A 27,470-nucleotide genomic window follows, 5' to 3' on the forward strand; every position below is an offset into this window, starting at 1 on the left:
GACTCGATGGACATGAGTTTGGGTGAACTCCAGGAGTTGGTGATGGACAGGGAGGCCTGGTGTGCTGCGGTACATGAGGTCGCAAAGAGTCGGACACGACAGAGCGACTGAACTGAAACTCTCATTAGGAGGGGAGGCTCCTGACCTTGACCAAGCCCCGGGGCGCCCCCTGGTGGAGTGGAACAGGTAACACAGGCAGAAAGTCTGTATTTGGACGCCGGCTACTGGTGGGATTTGCTGCCAGAAGTGGAGCCCAAAGCAGTAGGAGGCGGGGAGCCTTACTGTCTTCTCTCTCCTGTTGTGAAGAAGTCCCAGCTCTGGGAGGAGGAGAGACCCAAAGGCGGAAGAAACAGGTGTTGGAAGTAGAACCATGTGGAGCTTGAGGAATGTGGGGCATGGATGACACTGGACTGAAGAGGGCCTGACTCAGGCCTTTTTAGAGTTTTCTGAAGATCAGACACGTCATTTAAAACAGTGCTTCTCCAGCGACCTGTAGCAAAAGGCTGTTTTCATTGCTGTTTGAAGGTTGTGAACCGTTTATATCTTGTAAAATACAATAAAAATGAACTGGAAAAGATAAATGCAGAAAACAAAGACACAGGGAGTGCACGTCCAATTCGTTGTCTGTTGTTAGAGTCAACAGAGACACAGTCTCCTCTTCGGAATTGCTCAACACAAAGTCTCTAAGTGTTTGCTTTTCATTTCTGAAGTCAGCGTGACTTGGACTTAGGCAGGCTCAGGACAAACACAGGCTTGCGGCTGACCGTGGCGCTCGGTAGCGTGCTTGCTCCGGAGCAGTCAGGCTGCAGGCAGGGCCTCACGGGGCTGGCGGGGGGACCGCTCTTTTCCCAGCCCCCAGCCTGGTGCTGGTGCACGCTGCACACTTGGCAAACACGCACTTGTTAAACAGTCCCCGTAAGAGACAGTTTTTATACGCAGAATAAAATTCAGTGAGTATGATAGCAAGTCTCCCAAAATAATTGAAAGTTGTTCATCTGGTGGTAGGCAGAATTCTGAAGCAAAATATGCTTTACCTTGTTTTGCAGTTTTTGAAAACCACATCATCTTTGTAGAGTAAAAAAAAAAAAACTGCAGTTACTAGAAAGTGAGTTTGTTTCTGAGTTGAGTGCCCCTAACCTCAGCCAGCATCATCTTTTGGTTCCAGGTCGTTTCGGCAGCCAAGGTGTGTGGAGTGGCTAGCGAGTCCCCATCGGTGAAGAGGCTCCGCCTGCTCGTCGCCGATAAAGACTTTTCTTTTAAGGCCGGCCAGTGGTAAGTGGCTCTTCTGTTTCCTCAGCATGTGTGGTCCAGGTGATGTCAGACACCAGAGCTGCTTTTTCCTTCTTGGAAGGACTTCTGTGACTGCTATTTCTCCCCGGGAAGAGGGATTCTAGGGTGTCTCCCGTCAGCCTGAGCCTCTTCTGGCATGGAGAACCTGATTCCTTTCCTAGCCTCAGGGCCCACCTTGGTTCTGAGCCCGGGAGCCTCTCAGCCGAAGATGAACGTTGCTGCCTTGAGTTTTCAGAGGGAGACAGAGCGGCTAGTCGTGGTCCGGACCCGACAGCTGACAGTTGATTCTGCTCTGCAGGCCTGGCTGCCGATGGAATGCACTGCAGTCGTCCCCTTTGCTTCACTTATGTGTTGCTGGGGGTGGATACACTTCTAAAAAATCAGCCTTTATGTCAAATGCTAGTAAACGCAGAAGTCTGAAACTGGTTATGGCAACCAGTCTTGTCACCGAGGTGCCCACCCTCTCGCCTGAATTCTGCAACCTTCACGCCTTGTCTGGGTTGAGTTGAAATAGCTTTTGCTGAATTTGTTAGCAGGACGCTCCCCCCCGATCGGACCCAGCCCGCATCACGCTCATGGCCGAGGGCTGGTCAGTATGCTGACACGGGAGCAGCCCAGCTGTCCCAGTGTTCCCGCGAAGGGCCTCACTGAGCAGCTGTGGAAGTTGGATAGTAAAGACCACAACCCGTATTTCCTTAGGAAAGGTGTGTTTGGGTGTCTGTTTCCTTTATTTAAATCCAGCTTTCATTTCTAAATGAGTTTCTGGCATGTCAATCTTGGTCGTCTTTCTTAGGAGCCACTTGACTAATTTTGGCAGTCCATCTGGAAATGTGGTTTTGTTAGGAGGAGGATGTGTGATAATAGCAAGAGTTAGCAGGCTTGTGTTAATAGTTTGCTTTGAATTTAGAACCAGAAAACAAGATGCTGATTGCAATAATTTGCGCTTGTGAAGCAATTTACTGCAATCTTTGCACATGTTCAGTGATACATATTAAGTGCATTTGGGCTGTTTCGAGGGGGGGTTGGCAACGTTTTTACCCTTCAAAACTGGTTTAGCGGTTATTGCGTTGAACAGTGCGGACTTCGAGTATAAGGATCTGTCTTTGCACGTTTCCCTTCTGGGGAGGCGTTTGTGCCCTGTGCACGCCGTTATCTGTGTGCCTTCCGCTTGGAATGGTGCCAACTCTGACCCCGGTGTCCCGATGACAGAGCCTGTGCCTTGGTTATCCTGCTGCGCCCGCGGTGTGCGTACGAGCATGGTAGGAAAACGTCATCATTTCCTAGCGATATGCACAGAAACAGGGTCTCCCCGTGAGCCTCAGCGGAAGACTCCTCAGCATGGTGCCGCGTATGCCGTGTCACTGAATGGCTCTGGTAGCCCCGTCCAGGCGGGCGCTGATTCAGTGCATGGCGGACAGAGGGCGGTGTGGGGCGGGGGTCAGCTCCAGCTGGTCCGTGTTTCCCTGCCAAGCGAGTCAGTCCCTCGTCCCTGGCATCTGGCCCGTCTCCTTGAGAAGGCTGCTGCCTTAACACCGCCTCTCCGCATGGCTCTGGACACTGTGAGCCCTTTGGCCGTGTGACTTGGTGGTTACCAAGGTGGTGGGCACCGCCCCGTCGGCACTGTCGCTGGGGTGGCTTGCTCGCAGGCTCTCTTAAATGGTTGGCTCACCCGTCACCCCACGTGGCACTTGAGGGGAGAGAGGAGGGGGCTGCCGTGTGCTCACGGGGTTGGAGTGGTCGGAGGGAGAGCTGCTGGAGCCAGGGGGAGGGCGCCCGCTGGGCCGTGAGCCCTCGTCCCTGGACTCTGGACTGGTGGCCCCCGCCAATGCCTGCCACGCTCCAAGAGGAGGCGCAGAGCCGCCTCTGAGTGTGCAAGTGCACGCTCTGCGGCCTTGGGCCCTGACCCTCGGGTGGACACTCCCAGCCTAGACCAGGCATGGTCCTCCGGGGCTGTTGGCTGCTGGGGTTCCTGTACTGGGAGACAGCTCTCAGATCTCACACCATCCCATCCAGAGAGAAAGGGAGAACTCCTTCAGACCCATTTCCCGCACGAGCAGGACTGAACCTTCTGGGTTTCTCCCACCAGGAGCTCACAGCTTAGCACGAAGCTCCCTGGGGAGTCCTGCTCTGGACCTTGCTTGGAGCTCCCCCGACTGAGGCGGGAAGGATGGAGCTGGACGTGGCCCCAACAGTCTCCCCCTGCCCATGAGTGCCCGGGGCTGCCAGGTTCAGTGTACCCGGGGTGTCGGTGCTGTGGGCGGGTCCATCCCAGGGGCTGGTCTCGCTCCCAGTCTGCCGCTCTGCCTTCCCACCTGCTGGCTCTGCAAGGTGGGCGGCTTCCTTTTTGCTCTGGGCTTCGGTTTCCATGTCCTTGAAGAGGAAAGAGTAACACTTCGGTGTTGTAGGATATGTCAGGCATTTGGCACGGTGCCTGATGTTTACTTTATGCGTTTGTTTTGGGTGTCTGTTGTAGCCAGTGCTTTGCTCAGGCCGTCAGAGAGCATCTGTGCTGGTGAGGTCCTCTGTGAGGAGTGTCTTTGAGGTCCCGGGGACAGTCTGAGCTCCTCGCCAGCCTCCCGTGCACCGAGGCTGCTGTGGGAAAAGCAGCCGGCCTGCTAGGAGTGGGCAGGCACACGCCTCTGGTGCCCGCTGCACGCCCGGGCTGTGTGCAGAACACACCAGGGAGCAGGCGACGCGTTTCTGAGTGGGGCAGGCTGTGTCTCTGACTTCATACGTGATAACAGGATTTCATGCTTGAAAGTGCTCGGGGTAATGAGGTGAGAGGAGCCAGGTTAGAGAGCTAGGACTCTCCCCCGCCTGCAGTGGGGCAGCTGCACTGCAGACGTAAGCACGGCAGCGCCGCAGCCCCGACTCAGGCCCACGTGGAGGCGGTGCCGCATTCCTGGGAGTCTCCCTGCAGATGGTGTCCTCCTCCACGGCCTGTCTGATGAGCGCTGTCTTTCAGGACTCCTCTGTGAAGTCCTTCCTGATTCTTCCATCCCTGGTGGAATTAACTTCTTTTTCCTCCCCTCCCCTCCCCTCTGCATGTCCCATCCACCCCCAAGCAGATTTTTTTTAAAAATAAAATGCGGTAGCTGTCTTAGTATTTCCCTGATAAAATCAGGATCACATGTTGGAGCTATGCAGGAGTCTGCGCTAAGCATGAGAGCTTCCAGATGCATCTCAAGTGACGCCGCCTTCTCTCTCCCAAGTGGATTCTTTCACGCTAATGCTCAGTCACGTCTGACTCTCTGTGACCCTCTGAACTGTGGCATACCAGGCTCCCCTGTCCATGGCATTCTCCGGGCAAGGATACTGGAGTGGGTTGCCGTTTCCTCCTCTAGGGGATCTCCCTGACCCAGGGATTGGGTCAGACCCAAGGGGTCTTCTGTGTCCCCTTTATTTCAGGCAGATTCTTTACCTGCTGAGCCATCAGGTTAATCTTCTTCCCATTAGGGAGGTTTGTGAGGGTGGGAGCCAAGACAGACTTTCATTTTTACTGCCAGCACCAGCCTCTGTGCCTGTGCATGGTCGGCAGACAGAGGCTGTCTGTCGTGTTTGCTGAGTCGGGCAGCTTAGAGTGGGGATCTCGGGGAAGCGCGTTTGCTCGGCTGTGGCCCATGTGCCTGCTGTGTGCTGGGCCCTGTGGCGGGACAGGGCTGCCGGTGTCACCCTAGATGTGGACATGCGTGCTTCGCTGCAGAACCAGGCCCTTTCTCTCTGCTCTTCATGTACTCGCTGCAAAAGACGGCATTTTTAACAGGGGTGTGTGCGTGAGTGTGTGTGTGTGTCTAAAACTTACTCTTTCTTGGAAAGATATTTTACTAACTATGTATTGTGCATATTTTCTTAGGCCTATTCAGATGAGGTTCTTCTGTAGCATTTCATGAAGGAGTCCTTTTTCCTAAAGGTGGAGGGTTTTCAGAGTTACTAGAGAAGAGGGATTCCCCTTCAGTTACTGGAGAAAAAGGTCTCTATCAACGTCAAGCAGCAGAGGGTGCTATCGTTCAGGAAATAAAGCAGCAAAAATAGCTCAGAGATTAATTTTTTTTTTAAACACAGACGCTATGGAAATGCCATTCACCTCTTCTCTGAAAGCATATAGCAACGGTATTAGTAAGTGTTAACTATAGTCTTTTAAAATTTGTATCTTGTCTGAAATGGAAGGGAAATCATTCATGGGAAAGAAGGAAGTAAATACGGGCAGAAATAACCTGGGGACCTTTTCTGGAGCCCTTCCTGCCCAGAACTTGTTTTCTAAGACTGAAAAATGACCAGGGACCTAAGGCCAGAGTTGAGAAGAGAACAGCCTCTAAGGCCATAGATCAGATCAGGGGAGGACACTGGGGATGACTGTCGCCTTTTTAAATTATACTGTCTGTCCTTCTTCGATGGCTGAGGAACAGCTCTATGGATAGATGAGTTTCCTGGACATGGGGATGGGAATTTTCTGTGGTCTCGGTTTGTAGTAAATTTCTCTTGCCTTGGTATGTGACTAGATTTATTGCATTTTCTAGAACTCTCACCCCAAAAAAGTTTGTGGCGTGCAGTTATTGATGGCTTGAAACTCACAAGAGTTGTCCACTCTAGGAGCATGCTTAGGAGCGAAGAAGGCGACATGAGACTGTCAGGATTTAGGAGGCTGCGTCAGCCTATTCAGTGTAGGTGGTCAAATGCCAGCAAGAGAGTTTTTGTTGATTTCTTTTTCACATTCAGGAAACTCTTTTTATCAAGGTAAACGTATCATAAAATTCACCCATTCAAAGGGTACAGTTCAATGATTTCTAGTATATTCACAGAATTGAATTCACAATATATTCTAGAATTGTACGGTGATCAGCCAGTCAACTTTCAGAATAGTCTCATCATCCCAGAAGGAAACTCTGCCCTGAATATCATTCACTTCCCATCCTCACCCTTAGGCACCCACTGTTCTAGTTCCTGTCTTTTATGGATTTTCCTATTCTGGACATTTTGTGTCAATGAAATTATGTAGTATGTGGTCTTTTTTTGTGACTAGTTTCCTTCACTTCTTTCAGTTCTTTGACTTCCCTGGTGGCCCAGACGGTAAAGCCTCTGTCTACAATGCGGGAGACCCGGATTCAGTTCGTGGGTCAGGAAGATCTCCTGGAGAAGGAAATGGCAACCCACTCCAGTACTCTTGCCTGGAAAATGCCATGGACAGAGGAGCCTGGCAGGCTACAGTCCATGGGGTACAAAGAGTCGGACACGACTGAGCAACGTCACTTCTTTCACTTAACGCAGTTCCGCTGCTCATCTGAGTGTGGCATGTTTCAGTACTTCATTCCATCCTGTGAATGTACCGCCTTTGTTTACGTATTCATCAATTGGTGAACATTTAGCTTGTTTTGGAACTTTTAGGCTGTTATCAGTAATGCTGCTATGAACATTCGTGTGCATGTTTTTAAGTGGATATATATTTTCTTTTTTCTTTAGTATATACCTCAGAGTAGAATTGCTGGTCACATCTTAACATTTTCAGGCACTGCCAAATTGTTCTTTAAAGTAGCAAGGCCCTGTTACATTCCCATCAGCAATGTACAAAGGTTCCAGTTTCTCCAGATCCTGACACTTGCCATTGTCTTTTGGATCAGCCATCTGTCCAGGTGAGTGTGACATTCATTAATGGCTCACTGTGATTTTGATTTGCATTTCCCTAATGACATATGACTAGACGGACCTTTGTTGGCAAAGTGATGTCTCTGCTTTTCAATATGCTATCTAGGTTGATCATAACTTTCCTTCCAAGGAGTAAGCGTCTTTTAATTTCATGGCTGCAGTCACCATCTGCAGTGATTTTGGAGCCCAAAAAAATAAAGTCTGACACTGTTTCCAGTGGTCATGTATGGATGTGAGAGTTGGACTGTGAAGAAGGCTGAGCGCGAAGGATTGATGCTTTTGAACTGTGGTGTTGGAGAAGACTCTTGAGAATCTCTTGGACTGCAAGGAGATCCAACCAGTCCATTCTGAAGGAGATCAGCCCTGAGATTTCTTTGGAAGGAATGATGCTGAAGCTGAAGCTCCAGTACTTTGGCCACCTCATGGGAAGAGTTGACTCATTGGAAAAGACTCTGATGCTGGGAGGGATTCCGGGCAGGAGGAGAAGGGGACGACAGAGGATGAGATGGCTGGATGGCATCACTGACTCGATGGACGTGAGTCTGGGTGAACTCCGGGAGTTGGTGATAGACAGGGAGGCCTGGCATGCTGCAATTCATGGAGTCGCAAAGAGTTGGACACAATTGAGCGACTGAACTGAACTGAACTGAATGACAAATGAGGTTGAGCATTTTTTCGTGTACTTATTATCCATTTATGTATCATCTTTGGAGAAATATTTGTACGAATCCTTTGCCCACTTGTGAAATGTGATATTACTTATTTATTCATTTGTCTGTGCTGGGTCTTTGTTGCTGTGTGGACTTCTCTCTAGTTTTGGGGAGCAGGAGCTCCCAGGTGTGGTGCGTGCGTTTCTCATTGCTGGGGCTTCTCTTGCTGTGGAGCGCAGGCTCCAGGGTGTGTGGGCTCAGGAGCTGTGGCTCCCAGGCCCTAGAGCACAGGCCCAGAGTTGTGACACACAGGCTTAGTTGCTCCTTGGCCTGTGGGGTCTTCCCAGACCAGGTCCTTTTCCACGGAGCCACCAGGGAAGCCCCCTTTACCCATGTTTTGAATTTTCTTTTTATTACTATATTCTGTGTACAAATTACTCGTTAGATACATGATTCAAAAATATTTTCTCCCATTCCAAGGGTCATCTTTTAACTGTCTGGATGGTGTGTACGACACATAAGTGTGTGGCACAAAATTTTTCATCTTACGCAGTCTAGTTTCTCCAGTTTTTCTGTGACCTTTGTGTTTTAGTGTCATTTCTAAGTAGCTGGGCCATGAAGACTTACTCCTGTGTAAGTCTGAGTTTATAATTTTAATGTTTACATTTAGGTCTGTGATCTAACCAGAGTTAATGTTTGTATATGGTACGAGGTCGGGGTCCACCCTTATTCTTTTCCAGTTACTATTCACTTGTCCTAGCACTTTTTTCTTTAATTGAAGTATAGTTGATTTGCAGTGTTGTATTAGTTTCTGGTGTACAGCAAAGTGATTCAGTCATATGCATGTGTGTGCTTATTCTTTTTCAGAGTCTGTTTCCTTTATAGATCATTCTAAAACCATCACCACTTACTGAAAAGACTCTTCTTTTGCGTTAAATTGTGCTGGTAGTCTTGTTGAAAATCAGTTGACCGTAAAACGAAGTTTATGTTTTGATTCTCAGCCTTTTGCCATTGACACCTGCCTGTCCCAACACCAGTACCACAGTGTCATCATTACTGTGATTTAAAGCAATTTTGAAATCAGAAGGTGTGAATCCTCCAAATTTATTCTTCTTTTTAAAGATTATTCTGATGATTCTAGGCTCCTTGAATTTCATATCAGTTTTATGATCAACTTATCAAAGAGACCAGCTAGGGTTTGATAAGTATTGTAGTAAATCTGTAGATCAATTTGGGAACTATTGCCATCTTAATATTAAGTCTTCCAGTCCATGAATATAAGAAGCCTTTCTGTTTATTTAGATCTTCTTTCTGTTTATTTAGATCTCTTTGATTTTTTTTCAGTAATGTAGTTTTTAGTGTATAAGTCTTACACTTCTTTTGTGAAGTTTATTCCCAATTATTTTATTACTTTATTATAAATAGGACTTTTTCTTAATTTCACATTTAGATTGTTCATTGCTAGTGGGTAGAAATACAGTTGGTTTTTATTATTAATTTTATATTCTGCAACTTTATTTGAAGTTGTTTATTAGTTCTCCTGTATTTATAGTAAATTCATTAGGATTTTCTATATATAATGTTATGTCATCTGCAACTTCTTTCTCTTCAATCTGGATGCCTCTTATTTCATTTTCTTGCTTAATTGCCTTGGCTAGAATGTCTGGTACAGAGTTGAGTAGAATTGGTCAGAGCAGACATCTTTGCCTTGTTTCTCTTCTCAGGTGGGGAATTTTCAGCCTTTCAGGGAAGAAATGGAGTGGCCATCATGGTCAACAAAAGAGTACAACAAAATGCAGTACTTGGATGCAATCTCAAAAACGACAGAATGATCTCTGTTCGTTTCCAAGGCAAACCTTTCAATATCACAGTAACCCAAGTCTATGCTCCAACCAGTAACGCTGAAGAAGCTGAAGTTGAATGGTTCTATGAAGACCTGCAAGACCTTTTAGAACTAACACCCAAAAAAGATGTCCTTTTCATTATAGGGGACTGGAATGCAAAAGTAGGAAGTCAAGAAACACCTGGAGTAACAGGTAAATTTGGCTTTGGAATACAGAATGAAGCAGGGCAAAGACTGATAGAGTTTAGCGAAGAAAATGCACTGGTCATAACAAACACCCTCTTCCAACAACACAAGAGAAGACTCTGTACATGGACATCACCAGATGGTCAACACCAAAATCAGATTGATTATATTCTTTGCAGCCAAAGATGGAGAAGCTCTATACAGTCAGCAAAAACAAGACCAGGAGCTGACTGTGAACTCCTTATTGCCAAATTCAGACTGAAATTGAAGAAAGTAGGGAAAACCACTAGACCATTCAGGTATGACCTAAATCAAATCCCTTATGATTATACAGTGGAAGTGAGAAATAGATTTAAGGGCCTAGATCTGATAGATAGAGTGCCTGATGAACTATGGAAGGAGGTTCGTGACATTGTACAGGAGACAGGGATCAAGACCATTCCTATGGAAAAGAAATGCAAAAAAGCAAAATGGCTGTCTGGGGAGGCCTTACAAATAGCTGTGAAAAGAAGAAAAGCGAAAAGCAAAGGAGAAAAGGAAAGATATAAATATCTGAATGCAGAGTTCCAAAGAATAGCAAGAAGAGATAAGAAAGCCTTCCTCAGCAATCAATGCAAAGAAATAGAGGAAAACAACAGAATGGGAAAGACTAGGGATCTCTTCAAGAAAATCAGAGATACCAAAGGAACATTTCATGCAAAGATGGGCTCGATAAAGGACAGAAATGGTATGGACCTAACAGAAGCAGAAGATATTAAGAAGAGGTGGCAGGAATACACAGAAGAACTGTGCAAAAAAGATCTTCATGACCCAGATAATCACGATAGTGTGATCACTGACCTAGAGCCAGACATCCTGGAATGTGAAGTCAAGTGGGCCTTAGAAAGCATCACTACGAACAAAGCTAGTGGAGGTGATGGAATTCCAGTTGAGCTATTCCAAATCCTGAAAGATGATGCTGTGAAAGTGCTACACTCAATATGCCAGCAAATTTGGAAAACTCAGCAGTGGCCACAGGACTGGAAAAGGTCAGTTTTCATTCCAATCCCAAAGAAAGGCAATGCCAAAGAATGCTCAAACTACCGCACAATTGCACTCATCTCACATGCTAGTAAAGTAATGCTCAAAATTCTCCAAGCCATTCAGCAATATGTGAACCGTGAACTTCCTGATGTTCAAGCTGATTTTAGAAAAGGCAAAGGAGCCAGAGATCAAATTGCCAACATCTGCTGGATCATCGAAAAAGCAAGAGAGTTCCAGAAAAACATCTATTTCTGCTTTATTGACTATGCCAAAGCCTTTGACTGTGTGGATCACAATAAACGGTGGAAAATTCTGAAAGAGATGGGAATACCAGAACACCTGATCTGCCTCTTGAGAAATTTGTATGCAGGCCAGGAAGCAACAGTTAGAACTGGACATGGAACAACAGACTGGTTCCAAATAGGAAAAGGAGTTCGTCAAGGCTGTATATTGTCACCCTGTTTATTTAACTTATATGCCGTCTATGGGGTCACATAGAGTCAGACACAACTTAAGTGACTTAGCGGCTTAGCAGCAGCAGAGTACATCATGAGAAATGCTGGACTGGAAGAAACACAAGCTGGAATCAAGATTGCCGGGAGAAATATCAATAACCTCGGATATGCAGGTGACACCACCCTTATGGCAGAAAGTGAAGAGGAACTAAAAAGCCTCTTAATGAAAGTAGAGAGTGAAAGAGTTGGCTTAAAGCTCAACATTCAGAAAACGAAGATCATGGCATCCGGTCCCACCACTTCATGGGGAATGGATAGGGAAACAGTGGAAACAGTGTCAGATTTTGTTTTTTCTGGGCTCCAAAATCACTGCAGATGGTGACTGCAGCCGTGAAATTAAAAGACGCTTACTCCTTGGAAGGCAAGTTATGATCAACCTAGACAGCATATTCAAAAGCAGAGACATTACTTTGCCAACAAAGGTTCGTCTAGTCAAGGCTATGGTTTTTCCTGTGGTCATGTATGGATGTGAGAGTTGGACTGTGAAGAAGGCTGAGCGCTGAAGAATTGATGCTTTTGAACTGTGGTGTTGGAGAAGACTCTTGAGAGTCCCTTGGACTGCAAGGAGATCCAACCAGTCCATTCTGAAGGACATCAGCCCTGGAATTTCTTTGGAAGGAATGATGTTAAAGCTGAAACTCCAGTACTTTGGCCATCTCATGTGAAGAGTTGACTCATTGGAAAAGACTCTGATGCTGGGAGGGATTGGGGGCAGGAGGAGAAGGGGATGACAGAGGATGAGATGGCTGGATGGCATCACTGACTCGATGGACGTGAGTCTCAGTGACCTCCTGGAGGTGGTGATGGACAGGGAGGCCTGGCGTGCTGTGGTTCATGGGGTCGCAAGGAGTCGGACACGACTGAGCGACTGATCTGATCTGATCTGATGATTAGATATTTTGTAGTTGTCTTTATCATGCTGAGGAAATTACCATTTATTCCTGGTTTGTTGAGTATATTTATTATGTAAGGGTGTTGGATTTTGTCAGATGCCATTTTTGCATCTGTTGAGATGATCACATGGATTTTGTCCTTTATTGTGTTAAGTGGTTTAATTCATTGATGATTTTCATATGTTGAATCAATATTCCTGAGAATTTTGCATCTGTATTCATAAGGGATGTTGATCTGTAGTTTAGTGGTATCTTTGTCTGGCTTTAGTATTAGAATAATACTGACATGGTAGAGTGAAGTGGAAAGTGTTTTTTTCTGTTTTGGGGGGAAGTATGTGTGAAAGATAAGCATTAATTCTTCTTCAGATGTTTCTTCAGCTTCTTCAGAGTTAACCTCTGCTGCCGTCTGAACTTACCCTTGTGGGAAATTTTTAAATTATACTAATTCAGTCCATTTATTATGGATCTGTTCAGATTTTCTGATTCTTCTAGAGTCCAGTTTGGTAGTTCGTGTTTTTCTAGGAATGCATCCATTTCATCTGAGTTAGCCAGTTTTGTGTCTTACAGTTATTCATAGAATTCCTTTATAATTTAAAAAAAATTTTTTTTTGGTGAAGTTGGTGATAATGTCCCATCTTTCATTCTTGATTTTAGTAATTATATTTTTTCTCCTTTTTTCTTAGTCATTCTAGCCAAAAGTTTGTATTTACCTTGCACTTTAAAAATTGCATTAACAGTAGTCAATTTATTTGCCTTTCCTTTTAGGGTTGACTTTTTTATCCCAGGAGTCTCTGTGGTTGGTGGGTTCTCAATATGCTCCAGCCCTAGGCTGCTGGAACAGGAGAGAATGATAGAACTGGCAGTGAAACATGCAAACCACCCTCCTGCTCTCTGGATCCACAATCAGGTGAGCAAACCTCTGTTTAAACTTGGAGACCTGGGCTCTCTGTCTCTCACAAAATTCAGCTCACTTAATCCACGTAAGGAACCTAGGCTTGGGTGCACAGGGCACACGCCCACAGAGAGCTGCCTTCCGTCCAGAATTCAGATCCCAGAAGGGGTATAGGAGCAGCATGTTTGTTTATTTTTTACTTTTTGGCTGTGCCACGTGGCTTGTGGGGTCCTAGCTCCCCAACCAGGGACAGAACCTGCACCGCACGCAGTGGAAGGTGGGGTCTTAAACCGGGGCCACCAAGGAGGTCCCCAGGAAGCAGAATCATTCTGATGCACTAAGGGTGATGCAAGGGTGCCCTGGGGCCGGGAGATCCCTTCTGGGTCAGCAGACAGTACTCAGGTGAATCCTACTACAGAATTAAGGCATTTTACTTTATACGTGAGTTTTTGAAAATTGGCTCTCTGGGTGTCTTGTCAGTGGTAATTCTATTAATCAGATTATTTCATCCTCACTATCCTAAATGAAGGGAACTAAGCTACTGTTCTCTCATTATGTGGGGGGGAAACAGTCTCTGATCACATACTTTTCCTGCCCAGACCTGAGCACTGCTAAACCCGTGGGGCGGTTGCCTCTGTATTTCAGTCTCTGGAAAGCTCTTCACTCTTGAGTCTGAGACGGAGTCCACATTTGCCGCTAATGACTCATGGTTCACTGTGGGACTCAGCACAGCCCTATGCTGCTCCTCACTACCTACTAGAATTCTGATAACAAAGAGTGAGCTCAGAAAAGATTTGTCTTCTTGATTTCTGATCCTTGTCTTTTTTTTTTTTTTACTGCCATCCCCTTCATTACTAGACTGTGCCTTCTTTACTTACCAACAATCTCCATCCCATCCCAGGCACTTTCTTCTCCTCTTTACCAGAAAGGCGAATGGGTGCGTGCCTGCTTAGTCCTTAAATCTTGTCTGACTCTGTGCGACTCTATGGACTGTAGCCCACCCACCAGGCTCCCCTGTCCATGGGATTTTCTAGGCAAGAGTACTGGAGTAGTTTGCCATTTCCACCTCCAGGGGATGTTCCTGACCCAGGGACTGAACCTGGATATCCTGCATTAGCAGGAGGATTCTTTACCATGGGCCACCTGGGATCACAAAACAGAGTGTGCTGATTGCAAATATTGTAGATAAGACAAACTGATTTTGAAATGTATATGGATGAGAAACTAAGATGGCAAAAGCAGTTTTGAAAAAGAAGCCTAAAGTGTGAGGAATCATATTGCTCAAATTCAAGATTAAAATAAGGCTACAATAATCAATACAGTGTAGTATTGGTGAAGGAGTAGGCATACAGATCAAAGGGACAAATTAAAGCGTTCAGAAATAGACTGACACATACAACCTTTTGAACTTTGACAAAGGTGCTAAAGAAAGTCAACGGAGAAGCAGTGACGTTTTCAGCAAACAGTGCTGAGTAGTTGTCTGTCCATATGCAAAAATAAAACAGAACCCTGACCTAGATCTCACACTTTATATTCAAAATTAAAATATGTTGTAGGTATAATGTCTAAAATGTAAAACTATAAGGTTTTAGAAGACATAGGAAATATTCTGAACAGCAGGGCAGGCAGATAGTTTTTAGACATGACACAGAAAGCAAGATCCATAAAAGGAAAGATTTATATATTGAATTTAATCAAAACTAAACCTTTTTTTTCTGCAAAATACACTATTAACAGAAGTTAAAAAAACAAGCCACAGCCTAGGAGAAAGCGCTTGCAAATTAGATATCCAACAAAGGACTTGTATCCAGAATGTATAAAGAACTCAAAAGGCAGCAAAAAGAAAACAAACCTAATTTTTAAATGGACAAAGGATTGAACACTTGCCTAAAAAGGATATTAGAATGACAAGTAAGCAGTGAAATGACAGTCCACATCATTCATCATTAGGGAAATGCAGGTTAAAACCATACCTAGTGGGCTACGTCTGCAGACCTGTTAGAATGTCTGAGATTTAAAGTGTCGACCATGGCAAGTGATGCCAGTGACGTGGAGCAACTGGAACTCTCATGTTGCTTGTAGTGTCAGCGGGAGTGCAAGGGCTACAGCTGTCCTGGAAAACACTTCTGCAGTTTCATGTGAAACCAACACACACTTGACGGAATACCTAGCGGTGTGATTCCTGGGTATTCATTCTAGAGAAACAAAAGAATTGTTCATACAGAAATCTGAACGTGAATCTTCATAGGGGTTCTATTCATAGTCCTCAAAGCCTGGAAACAATGCAAACGTCCCTCAGCAGGCGAATGGGTGAAGGAGCTGCGATGCATTCAGACAGCACCCAGGCAGACCTTGCTGTGCTGTGTTCCACTTTACTACACTTTATGGGCAATTGTGTTCTTGGGGACGCCAGAGGATGAGGCGGCTGGATGGCATCACTGACTCAATGGCATGAGTTTGGATGGACTCCGGGAGTTGGCGATGGGCAGGGAGGCCTGGCATGCTGCGGTTCATGGGGTTGCAGAGAGTCAGACACAACTGAGCGACTGAACTGAACTGATAATTGAATTTGTGGCAACCCTGCGCTGTTAGATGTTTGTTGGCATTTTTTTTTAAGCAATAAAGGTTTTCTATGAAGCAATTTTTTTATTAGTGTAATTTACAACATTGTATTAGTTTCAGATGCACAGCAGTGACTCAGCTGTTCACAAGTGCATGTGCGTTCTTTCTCAGACCCCTTTCTCTTCTAGGCGCTTACAGGCACTGAATGCAGTTCTCTGCTGTGCAGTGGGTCCTTGCTGTTTACTGTCTTAATTGTAGTAGCGCATGGATGTAATCCCACACTCTGCATTTCTCTCTCCCCTGCTTTCCCCTTTGGTAACCATAAGTTTGTTTTGTATGTCTGTGAGTCTGTTTCTCACAGAAATGTTTTGTAAATACATTTTTTGTATCATCTTTTAGACTTCATATGTGATATATGATATTTGTGTTTCTCTCTCTGACTTACTTCGCTTAATATGACGATCTCCAGGTCCATCCATGTAGCTTCACGTGGCATTATTTCATTCTTTTTTGTGGCTGAGGAGAAAAGGAAAGATATAAGCATCTGAATGCAGAGTTCCAAAGAATAGCAAGAAGGATAAGAAAGACTTCCTCAGCGATCAATGCAAAGAAATAGAGGAAAACAACAGAATGGGAAAGACTAGAGATCTCTTCAAGAAAATTAGAGATACCAACGGAACATTTCATGCAAAGATGGGCTCGATAAAGGACAGAAATGGTATGGACCTAACAGAAGCAGAAGATATTAAGAAGAGGTGGCAGGAATACACAGAAGAACTGTACAAAAAAGATCTTCACGACCCAGATAATTACGATGATGTGATTGATCACTGACCTAGAGCCAGACATCCTGGAATGTGAAGTCAAGTGGGCCTTAGAAAGCATCGCTACAAACAAAGCTAGTGGAGGTGATGGAATTCCAGTTGAGCTATTCCAAATCCTGAAAGATGGTGCTGTGAAAGTGCTACACTCAATATGCCAGCAAATTTGGAAAACTGAGCAGTGGCCACAGGACTGGAAAAGGTCAGTTTTCATTCCAATCCCAAAGAAAGGCAATGCCAAAGAATGCTCAAACTACCGCACAATTGCACTCATCTCACACGCTAGTAAAGTAATGCTCAAAATTCTCCAAGCCAGGCTTTAGCAATACGTGAACCATGAACTTCCTGATGTTCAAGCTGATTTTAGAAAAGGCAAAGGAGCCAGAGATCAAATTGCCAACATCCGCTGGATCATCGAAAAAGCAAGAGAGTTTCAGAAAAACATCTACTTCTGCTTTATTGACTGTGCCAAAGCCTTTGACTGTGTGGATCACAATAAACTGTGGAAAATTTTGAAAGAGATGGGCATACCAGACCACCTGACCTGCCTCTTGAGAAATCTGTATGCAGGTCAGGAAGCAACAGTTAGAACTGGACATGGAACAGACTGGTTCCAAATAGGAAAAGGAGTACGTCAAGGCTGTATATTGTCACCCTGCTTATTTAACTTCTATGCAGAGTACATCATGAGAAATGCTGGGCTGGAAGAAGCACAAGCTGGAATCAAGATTGCCGGGAGAAATATCAATAACCTTGGATATGCAGGTGATACCACCCTTATGGCAGAAAGTGAAGAGGAACTAAAAAGCCTCTTGATGAAAGTGAAAGAGGAGAGTGAAAAAGTTGGCTTAAAGCTCAACATTCAGAAAACGAAGATCGTGGCATCTGGTCCCATCACTTCATTGGAAATAGATGGGGAAACAGTGGAAACAGTGTCAGACTTTATGTTTTGGGCTCCAGAATCACTGCAGAGGGTGACTGCAGCCATGAAATTAAAAGACGCTTACTCCTTGGAAGGGAAGTTATGACCAACCTAGACAGCATATTGAAAAGCAAAGACATTACTTTGCCAACAAAGGTTCGTCTAGTCAAGGCTATGGTTTTTCCTGTGGTCATGTATGGTTGTGAGAGTTGGACTGTGAAGAAGGCTGAGCGCTGAAGAATTGATGCTTTTGAACTGTGGTGTTGGAGAAGACTCTTGAGAGTCCCTTGGACTGCAAGGAGATCCAACCAGTCCATCCTAAAGGAGATCAGCCCTGGGATTTCTTTGGAAGGAATGATGTTAAAGCTGAAACTCCAGTACTTTGGCCACCTCATGTAAAGAGTTGACTCATTGGAAAAGACTCTGATGCTGGGAGGGATTGGGGGCAGGAGGAGAAGGGGACGACAGAGGATGAGATGGCTGGATGGCATCACTGACTTGATGGACGTGAGTCTAAGTGAACTCCGGGAGTTGGTGATGGACAGGGAGGCCTGGCGTGCTGTGGTTCATGGGGTCGCAAAGAGTCGGACACGACTGAGCAAGTGCACTACTACTACTACTAGCCCGTTGCATTTGTGTGGTGGCTTTTCTTTATCCATTCATCTGTTGATGGACAGCTAGGTTGTTCCCGTGTCTTGGCGACTGAATGCTGCTGCTGTGAACATAGTGGTGCCTGTATCTTTCCAAATTAGTTTTCTCTAGATATGCCCAGGACTGGGATTGCAGGGTCAAATGGGAGCTCTAGTCTTAGTTTTTAAGGACCTTCCATACTGTTCTCCATAGTGGCTGTGTCAGTTTATATTCCTACCAACACCCTCTTAGTATTTCTTATTTGTAGACTTTGTGATGATGGTCATTCTGACAGGAGTGAGGTGCGGTGGTTCCTCATTGTAGTTTTTTGATTTGCATTTCTCCAGTAATTAGTGATATGGAGCATCTTTTCATGTGCCTGTTGGCCATTTGTGTGTCTTCTTTGGAGAAATGTCTGTTTAGGTCTTCTGCCCATGTTTTAATTTTTTTTTCCTTTTTATATTAAGCTGTATGAGCTGTTTGTATATTTTGGAAATTAACCCTGTTGGTAGCGGCATTTGCAGATATTTTCCTGCAGTCTTTTTGTTTATGTTTTCCTTTGCTTTGCAAAGGAAAGTGTTTAATTAGGTCCCATTCTTTTATTTTTGTTTTTTTGTTTCCATTACTCTAGGAGATAGATCCAAGAAAATACTGCTCTGATTTCTGTCGGAGAGTAGCCTATATTTTCCTCTAGTTTTATAGTATCTGGTCTTAACATTTAGGTATTTAACCCATTTTGAGGTTTTATTTTTCTGGATGGTGTTAGAGAACATTCTTATTTCATTATTTTACATACAGCTGTCCAGTTTTGCCAGCACCACTTTAGTCAAGAGACTGTCCTTTCTCCACTGTGCATTTTTGCCTCCTCTGTCATCGATTAATTGGCTATAAGTGTGGATTTATTTCGGGGCTTACTGACCTTTTCCTTTGATCTGTCTGTCTATGCCAGTACAAAACTGTTTTGATTGCTGTAGCTTAGTGTTAATAGTATAAAGTATTTTTCAATTAAGGTATGTGCATTTTTTTAAGACATAATGCTATTGCACACTTCAAAGACTGAAGTATAGTGTAAGCATAACTTATACTCACTGGGAAAGCGAGCAGTAGCTGTGCTCCAGCACGTGGCCCAGTGATACAGAACCTGCTGCCAGTGCAGGGGATGCAGCTTTGATCCCTGAGTCAGGAAGATCCCGTGGAGACGGGAATGGTAACCCACTCCAGTATTCTCGCTGGGAAAATTCCATGGACAGGGGAGCCTGGCGGGCTACAGTGCATGGGGTCACAAGGAGTGCGACATGACTGAACGTGCACAGGCAGGCACTCTTGATTTCGGTGCTTCATGGCAGTGGTCTGGAGCCGGATCTGCAGTGTTTCCCAGGTCTGCCTGTATTTGTTATTCAGCAGTAAAAACAGATCGGCTTCTGACGCACAATCCAACGTAGGTGACTCTCAGGGGTGCTGTGTTGCGTGAAAGAAGCCAGTCTCATTTGTGCTACAGTCTGGAAGACAGAAACACAGCAATAAAAACAGACCAGTGCTTGATGGGGTAGAGCGGGGAAGGGTGGGAGCAGAAAGGGATAGATGGCAAAGTGGAGTTTGGAGGTGCTAGCGGGACTGTTCAGTATCTTGGTTTTGGTGGTAGTTGCACTTCGCTATGTTTGTGTTAAAATTCATCAAACTGTAACAAAAAGAAAAACAAAACTGTTACTGGAAGATAATTTTAAAAACTAAAAGATCTCTAAACCTACAGCAGCATAAAAACATACTCTTAGGCTCACACGCACACTGTGTCAGTTTAGGCACGTCTCCAGCTGCTTGCCTCAGCGTTTCCATGGGAAGTGCCTCTTGTCACATGTGTTCCCTGCGACCTTCTGTGTCCTTCATTTGGTGTGGTCTCGGCTACCTCGTTCCTTTTTAGATTCTCTGTGGATTTTCCCCTACTTCTATCTCCAGAATGTATCCTGAACTGATAACACACGCCCTGGGGGCGGGAGTGGCAGGGGCGCCCTGTGCCCCGAGCTCTGATAAAAGGAGCTCAGCCACCCCGGCCCGCAGTGCCACGCGCTGCCTCCGGCCGTCGGCCACCCACGTGACCTGGACCTGGTCCTGGTCCATAGCTCCCTGTTTGGTTTCATGGCTCATTGATGTTTCAATGAAGGAATTTATTCTAAGAGGCTGTAGAAAATCTCCGAGTGGCGTTGCTTGAATGCACATCCTAATCGTGGTGCCTGCTCCACTCTGCCCAGTGGGAGTTGCAGGCAGCCTTTATGAAGTCAGGTTTTTCTTGGAACTGTTCTCACGTGGCTGTTTTCCTCCTGAGGATTTGTCTTTATTAAGCTATCAGAGTGGACAATAGTGGCACGTGAGTGTCTGGGTGGCAGCAGGCTGCTCTGCTGGGACGTGGAATAAAGTGCCATAAACGTCTTCCTTTATTGTATCTACTTTGGCTCAAGCTCCTGGCAGGGTAAAGGGTTCTAGACAGCTATTGTGTGCTGGGCTCCAGTTGCTGTGAAAAAGTTGTTTATTTCACAAGTAGAAAATCTATACCCAAATTAGATACATTGCTGTGTAATTGGAGGTAATGTCCCTTTACGTGCTTGTGTTTTATACTCGACAGTACTTTTAAGCCTCGTGTTCCTGCTACCCTGGCGGTTTTTATTGATCAACAAAAGACAAAGATGGCTTTTGATTCTTTGCAGATGCTAGCAAATTAGGAGATAGATCTCCTGAAGATCATCTTGTCACTAAAGAGACAACAGGCTTCTTGAGTATTATCTTTCCCTGGGGCACATTTTCTTGCCAACTTTAGAGTTGAAAATACTCTGGTTTCTAAAAACAATAACCTAAAGGCTTTGCTTGTTGTCATCACTAAACACGCTGAAGGTGACCATTGGATAAAATGTCTTCTCTCCCATTTCTTAGCCTCTTTTACTCTTCGATTTTTACAGATAAAGAGAGAAATATATAGGCAAGCAAGAAGGGGAGGGGGTTAGACAGGGATGAACTCCACTGTTGTCATTAGGTCAAGCCTCTGCAGATTTCTGTTTTCAAGACTTGTAGGGAAGGAGCATTTTAAAAGCACCTGGTAGCCAGTGTTGCGGTTCCTGGGTTTTAGTTATTCCTAATGGAATGTGCCCTTGCTGCTAATTTCTTATGTCAAAAATGAAAACTCATATACCATCCTTCATGTAAAAATCTCCTATATATTTAAAATAGTTCAGTTCGGTTCAGTCGCTCAATTGTGTCCGACTTTGCAACCCCATGAATTGCAGCACGCCAGGCCTCCCTGTCCATCACCAACTCTCAGAGTTCACTCAAACTCATGTCCATCGAGTCGGTGATGCCATCCGGCCATCTCATCCTCTGTTGTCCCCTTCTCCTCCTGCCCCCAATCCCTCCCGGCATCAGGGTCTTTTCCAATGAGTCAACTCTTCGCATGAGGTGGCCAAAGTATTGGGGTTTGAGCTTCAGCATCAGTCCTTCCAATGAACACTCAGGACTGATCTCCTTTAGGATGGACTGGTTGGATCTCCTTGCAGTCCAAAGGACTCTCAAGAGTCTCCTCCAACACCACAGTTCAAAAGCATCAATTCTTCGGCACTCAGCTTTCTTCACAGTCCAACTCTCACATCCATACATGACCACTGGAAAAACCATAGCCTTGACTAGATGGACCTTTGTTGGCAAAGTAATATCTCTGCTTTTTAATATGCTATCTAGGTTTAATAGTTAAGAATAGTTAAGTTCAGTTACCACCCCCACCCCCCACCCCCCACTCAGAGAGAGGATTTCCATTCATTTAGCAGCTCTTGACCAAATTATTTGTGAATTCAAAGAATTTTCATTTTTTCTTAGATTTCTAAATTTTAACTCTTTGAGTGATAGAGCCCCAAATTAAATTCATATCAAAAAGTACTTACTGCATACTTGTCAAGCAGAGTGCTGGGTGAGTGCTCAGTGTTGGCCTTCAGAATCCTTAGGAGGGAGTCCACTCAGTTGATTTGATCAGGAATGCCCCTGATATAAGATTCTTGATTCCTTTGGTGACAGGAAAGGAGGAGGCAGGCGCCTCTGCGTCTTTTCTTCTGTTATAGCCACATGACCAGAACACCCTCCACGTGGCACTTGCTGCCAGGGGCCTCCCCACAGTGTCATGCGATGCCCACCACACCCCAGGGGCAGTGAGCAGGACGGGGGTGGGAGCCCATTTTCCAGGTGTGGCAGCAGAGGCTCTGAGGAGCACACGGGCTTGCTGATTCCTAGGCGCTCTGAATAAGATTCAGCCTTCTGACCCCTAGATCAACGTGTTTTTCTCCAAACTAGGGGTTCTCAACACTGCCAGATCCAGTGCCCCCTTCCATTTCCAAAATGAAATTCAGAGTTCATGTAATCAGGTATATTAAAAAAAAAAAAACCACATCATCAGTTCAGTGGGCCAGTCGTGTCCGACTCTTTGCAACCCCATGAACCACAGCACGCCAGGCCTCCCTGTCTATCACCAACTCCCAGAGTCCACCCAAACCCATGTCCATCAAGTTGGTGATGCCATCCAACCATCTCATCCTCTGGCGTCCCCTTCTCCTCCCACCTTCAATCTTTCTTCAATCTTTTCAGATGAGTCAGCTCTTTGCATCAGGTGGCCAAACTATTGGAGCTTCAGCTTCAACATCAGTCCTTCCAGTGAACACCCAGGATTGATCTCCTTTAGGATGGACTGGTTGGATCTCCTTGCAGTCCAAGGGACTCTCAGGAGTCTCCTCCAACACCATAGTTCAAAAGCATCAATTCTTCAGCGCTCAGCTTTCTTCACAGTCCAAATCTCACATCTATACATGACCACTGGAAAAACCATAGCCTTGACTAGACAGACCTTTGTTGGCAAAGTAATCTCTCTGTCTTTTAATATGCTGTCTACAGTATAAAGTATAATACAAAGGAGAAGCAAAGGAAAGTGATCCATAATCAGACTGTGCTTCAGCATAAAAATGGTGAGTGACGTGAAAGTCACTCAGTCATGTCTGACTCTTTGCGACCCCATGGACTATACACTCCATGGGATTCTCCAGGCCAGAATACTGGAGTGGGCAGCCTTTCCCTTCTCCAGGGGATCTTCCCAACCCAGGGATTGAACCCAGGTCTCCTGCATTGCAGGGGGATTCTTTACCAGCTGAGCCACCAGGGAAGCCCAGGAAACTAGAAGGTAGGCTGAAGCAGTCAGTCAGGCTCCTGCTCCTCGGCGTAGGATCTCTGCATGTGAATACACGTCTGCAAATGCAGATGGTGCACAGCTGTCGCCAGGACCACCCATGCGTGCTGCACCCTCGGATCCGGTTTTGTAGAACAGTGAACATGCTTGGTAAAGTTTTGGACATTCTGGAAGATTCAGGTGACATTAGATCCGTGCAAATACTCCTTTCAGGGTTTTTTTATGAAATGAGTTAGGGTCTAGTCTCAGATCCTTGCGAACTGGTTTCACCTCCATGAACGTCCTGAAAATCGTTCAGAAAGACATCATGCAGGGTAGCCTGTGTGTGTTACAGATCACAGTGTGCTGTCAGACCGGCTCTCTGACTTTAAAAAGTCCTCATTTGTTGTATCTGCTGATTGCTGTGGTGTAAATGCCCCCCAGATGGCTGGCATCAAACTACCCTCAGAAACTGGCCCACGGATCTCCTGCAGGTTTAGCCGTTTGCTTAGTAGGAGCAGCTTTGGGACACCCGAGTTCACATCCGGCATCTCGGGCACCGCCCTCTAAATGCCAGCTGGGTTCCTCAGATCACGGTTACACCCTCCAGAATGCCCCCGTTGGGGCAGCGTGGTCCCCCTGGAGAGCCAGCGTGTGCAGCTCTGATGGTCACCCTGCTGTAAGTGTCCTTACCCGGCGTAGCCCCTTTGCCTACAGGGGTGGGAGTGGTCCTCACCTCCTGCTTCCAGGCTGTCCCCTGGGCCCAGGGCCTCTGCACAAGCCAGCTAGTTCATCACCCAGAAAGTCAGCATGTGGCAGAGTCCCTGAGGCAGGCCTCCTTGTCTCCATCCGGCGTAGCTGTGCCACCTGCGTCACGAAGGTGGACACGCAACAGCCTGGGTGATGGGCGAGTGGAATCAGTTCATGGCCCTACAGCCACTGTGAGTGAGTGAAGATGGGCCTAGAAACTGATAGACACCCCGGGGGCGGACACTCAGCCTTACTACAGACGAGCATTTGGTGTAAGGCCTTTGCCACAGAGGACTGACGTCTCTTCTCTGTCCCCCGCAGTGCACCCTGGACTCTGAGGTGGCTGTGAGAGTCGGGGGGGAGTTCTTCTTCGACCCGCAGCCCACGGACGCCTCCAGAAGCCTCGTGTTGATCGCGGGAGGTGTTGGGATTAACCCCCTGCTTTCCATCCTGCGGCACGCGGCCGACCTCCTCAGAGAGCGGGCAAGCAAGGGACAGGGGTATGAGATGGGGACAGTCAGACTGCTGTACAGCGCGAAAGACACCAGCGAGCTCCTGTTCAAGGTGGGGAGCAGTGTGCGTCTCGTTTAGCTGGGCGTGAGCAGGCTTGTGGCACGGGCCTTTCTTCTCTCCATTCGCTCTTCTCTCCAGCAGTTCAAACCAGAGGCTTGAAAGGCTGAACCCTGTTCAAGAGAGAATTAATCAGCACATCCTATCCTGCCCAGAACTATTTAAAAAGCTAGTGCTAAGGAGGCTCCCAGTGCAGTGACAGAAGAGGGCAGGTCTGGCGGGCTTGAGTCTGGAGGTGGGTGAGCAGAAAAATTCAGCCTGCCCCTGGGGCTCCCCAGAGGGTCAAGAGGCCTACGAGTGGGCTGGGTGCCCCAAGAGTAGGTGTGACCCAGCTCAGTACGTGAAACCCCCATCAGCTGCATCTGCAGGAACTAAGTCCCTCTGAGGGAGAAGCCTGTCGCTCTGGGTGGCTTTGCAGCTGCAAGGATGAACAAAAGAACAGAAACAGTTAAAAGACACAACTGTGGTCACTGAAACTGCTGCTTAATTGCCCACGCCTGAGAGAAAAGAAAAAAGCAAAAACTCCTGGAGAGTTAGTAATATGCTTGTTAGCATATTCAGATTTCAATTAAAGGCAAATAGCCCCCCGCACTCAGATTGCTGTGGCCTGCCCGGCTGCAAACAATGCCTCTCTTAAGTGGAGAGCCGAGCAGCGGACGTGTGCAGAATTGGCAGTGGAGCTTCGGCGTCCGGGGGGTGCACATCTGTTTTGGTTTTTTAAAATTGTCATGTGACCAAATACGTTTGACATTCCAGAAAAATATCCTCGATCTAGTAAATGAATTTCCTGAGAAGATTGCCTGCAGTTTGCATGTTACAAAACAGACGACACAAATCACTGCAGACCTCAGACCGTACATCACGGGTGAGTCCCCAGAAGGCGTTTTCACCGTCTCCACGCCGTTGCCGTGTGGATGTACCAGTTGGTTGAGTGTAAATGCTTTATTGTTGGCATTTGCTGGCTGGGAATGTCACTACCTGGGGGATTGAGAGAGGATTCATTATGGAAACATAAGGAGAGATTAGTTGGGTTCACTTATTATATACAGATCTCCTGCTGCCTATATTCAAAATTTATTTTCTGCATTTTTTAGGGGACCTTTGCGTCATTGCTGTAACATGCATACAGAGAATTTATCCTCCAGCTTTGACTGAATCAGTTCCATTTGCCATGAATAGTCATTTAAATTTTTCGTGGTTTCCCCTCCTGGAAGGATTTCTCACAAAGCAGTTTAGTTACTTTGCTGAAGGCAGTTTTGAATCTGTCCCAAAGACCAGCACGCTGCGCGGCCCTGTCTGGAGAGAGTGTGGTGACCGGCTGCCCGCGTTGCTCGCTGTGGCTTCAGGAAGCCTGGAGACACGCTCTCAGCTGGGATCCGGCCTGGACGCCCGCAGGAGCCAATGCGTGGATGACTCGGGGCACAACCTCTGGGCCCAGTTATTGAAAATAAACTCTGTTGCCAAGTTGTGGTCAGTGCTTCCTCCTTTCAGTACAAACGCATCTGGCTCAACTTGGTGTCTATTCTGTGTTTTCGGCAGAAGGAAGAATAACGCAGAAGGAGATAAGAGATCACATTTCGAAAGAGACCTTGTTCTACATTTGCGGTCCACCTCCCATGACAGACTTCTTCTCCAAGGAGCTGGAGAGCAGCCGCGTCCCCAGAGAGCACATCTGCTTTGAGAAGTGGTGGTAGCGGCAGGCGGGGCCGGGAGAAGGAGGCAGATGAGGCCTGCGAGGCTCACACACAGGGCGCTCTGTGGTTCGGCCTGTGATTTTCCTCTGCCCACTCTCTTTTTAAGGCTGTGGACTCTGCCCAATTGGAGAAACAAGTAAAAGCAGCTGACAGTTAAAAGATAAACTTGTTGCAAAAACTTCATTAATTAAACTGATTTTTATTACATTGACTTTCTTTTATGAATAACTGATTATCTCATGGTGTACCTTGAATTGGTCAATACATATTTTCTCTCAAGGGAAAAAAGATACATCCTTCACCCATATGAAACTACTGTTTTGTGTGTGAAATGCAGGCTCTTTAAATTATTTGACAGCCACGTATGTATCTTTTGTTGAATAAACGTAAATGTGAGATCATTTGGAATGGTTTCTGTTGAATGTCTTAGTTTACCTTCTTGTGGCCTGCAGCCTCGTTTCTTGAGACTGTTAAAAGTTGGGTTTGGAAATAGAAAGCTGTTGGGAAAACTGCTTTAGGGTATTGAACATCCAGCATATTTGCTTCTGTTAATGAATATCCTAAGTATGTATCCTGACTGTGAGTTTCTCCTCAGATGAAACCTTTTCTGAGGCCCATGTCTTGGCTGTCTGTCTCAGCGCTCCACGTGTGAGGTGGCTTCTCTTCTGGGACCGAGGTGATGATGAGTGCTGTGTTCTCTGTGATTCTGCCCTCAGTGTCTGGGCTTGATGGGCTGTACAAGTGTGCTCAGGATTGATCGCGGGGTGCAGAGCCGATTCCAAGTCCTGCTGCTCTGCCTCATATTTCATTCTTTGGCCAGGGTTGTTCCTGGCACCACGGCTTTTGAGTGGCTGAAAGAAAGCAGCTACCATTTTAAGTGCTTGCTAAGCCTGGGGTCAGGAGGCGGCCCCCAGAATGGGTGGAGAGAGTTGAGAGCCTTGTCTGAGGCTTCCCTGGTGGAACTGCTAAAAAGAAGACTGTACTCCTTATTTTTGTGTAGATTTTTAAAAATCTGAGAAATGTCCCCAGGCTCAGGCCAGGCCCTCCTTTCTGTGACAAGGACCACGGCTGGCTTCTTGGAGAACCTCATGAGGTGCATGGGGTCTGAGAAGAGAGGTAGACCAGTGTGGGAGGTGCAGGGACCATGCAGAGTTTAGTCCTCAGCTGAGGAGAGAGGGCAGGGGGCCCTTCCTCCTCTCCAGGGCAGGTCTCGGGGACTCCAGGGCGTAAACACATCATTCATCTGTGGGGCCCCGTGATGGCTGGCATCACCACGCTAGCCTCGACTAGGACGTTTTGAATTTTGTTATGTTTTAAGCAGAGGTCATTGGTCAGCTATTTCAATACCAGATTTGATTTCACTAGGAGCGAAGAAGAACTAAAGAGCCTCTTGATGAAAGTGAA

The 27,470-nt window shown here is 46.2% G+C and overlaps 1 protein-coding gene across 2 annotated transcripts in view; it reads left to right on the top strand.

The window, feature by feature from the left end:
- The window catches only part of OXNAD1 (oxidoreductase NAD binding domain containing 1), a 51,848-nt gene extending 25,381 nt beyond the window's left edge, over positions 1 to 26,467 (top strand). For both annotated transcript variants that reach the window (XM_070797196.1, XM_070797202.1), the window contains 5 exons: positions 1,166 to 1,272; positions 12,806 to 12,947; positions 24,124 to 24,366; positions 25,129 to 25,237; positions 25,912 to 26,467. In XM_070797196.1, coding sequence (XP_070653297.1) covers positions 1,166 to 1,272; positions 12,806 to 12,947; positions 24,124 to 24,366; positions 25,129 to 25,237; positions 25,912 to 26,066 — 756 coding nt within the window. In that variant the 3' untranslated portion in view covers positions 26,067 to 26,467. The remainder of the gene's footprint in view (positions 1 to 1,165; positions 1,273 to 12,805; positions 12,948 to 24,123; positions 24,367 to 25,128; positions 25,238 to 25,911) is intronic.
- The last annotated feature ends 1,003 nt before the right edge of the window (positions 26,468 to 27,470 follow it).

This window comes from Bos indicus, chromosome 1 (genome assembly GCF_029378745.1).
Source record: "Bos indicus isolate NIAB-ARS_2022 breed Sahiwal x Tharparkar chromosome 1, NIAB-ARS_B.indTharparkar_mat_pri_1.0, whole genome shotgun sequence".
NCBI classification, from domain to species: domain Eukaryota; kingdom Metazoa; phylum Chordata; class Mammalia; order Artiodactyla; family Bovidae; genus Bos; species Bos indicus.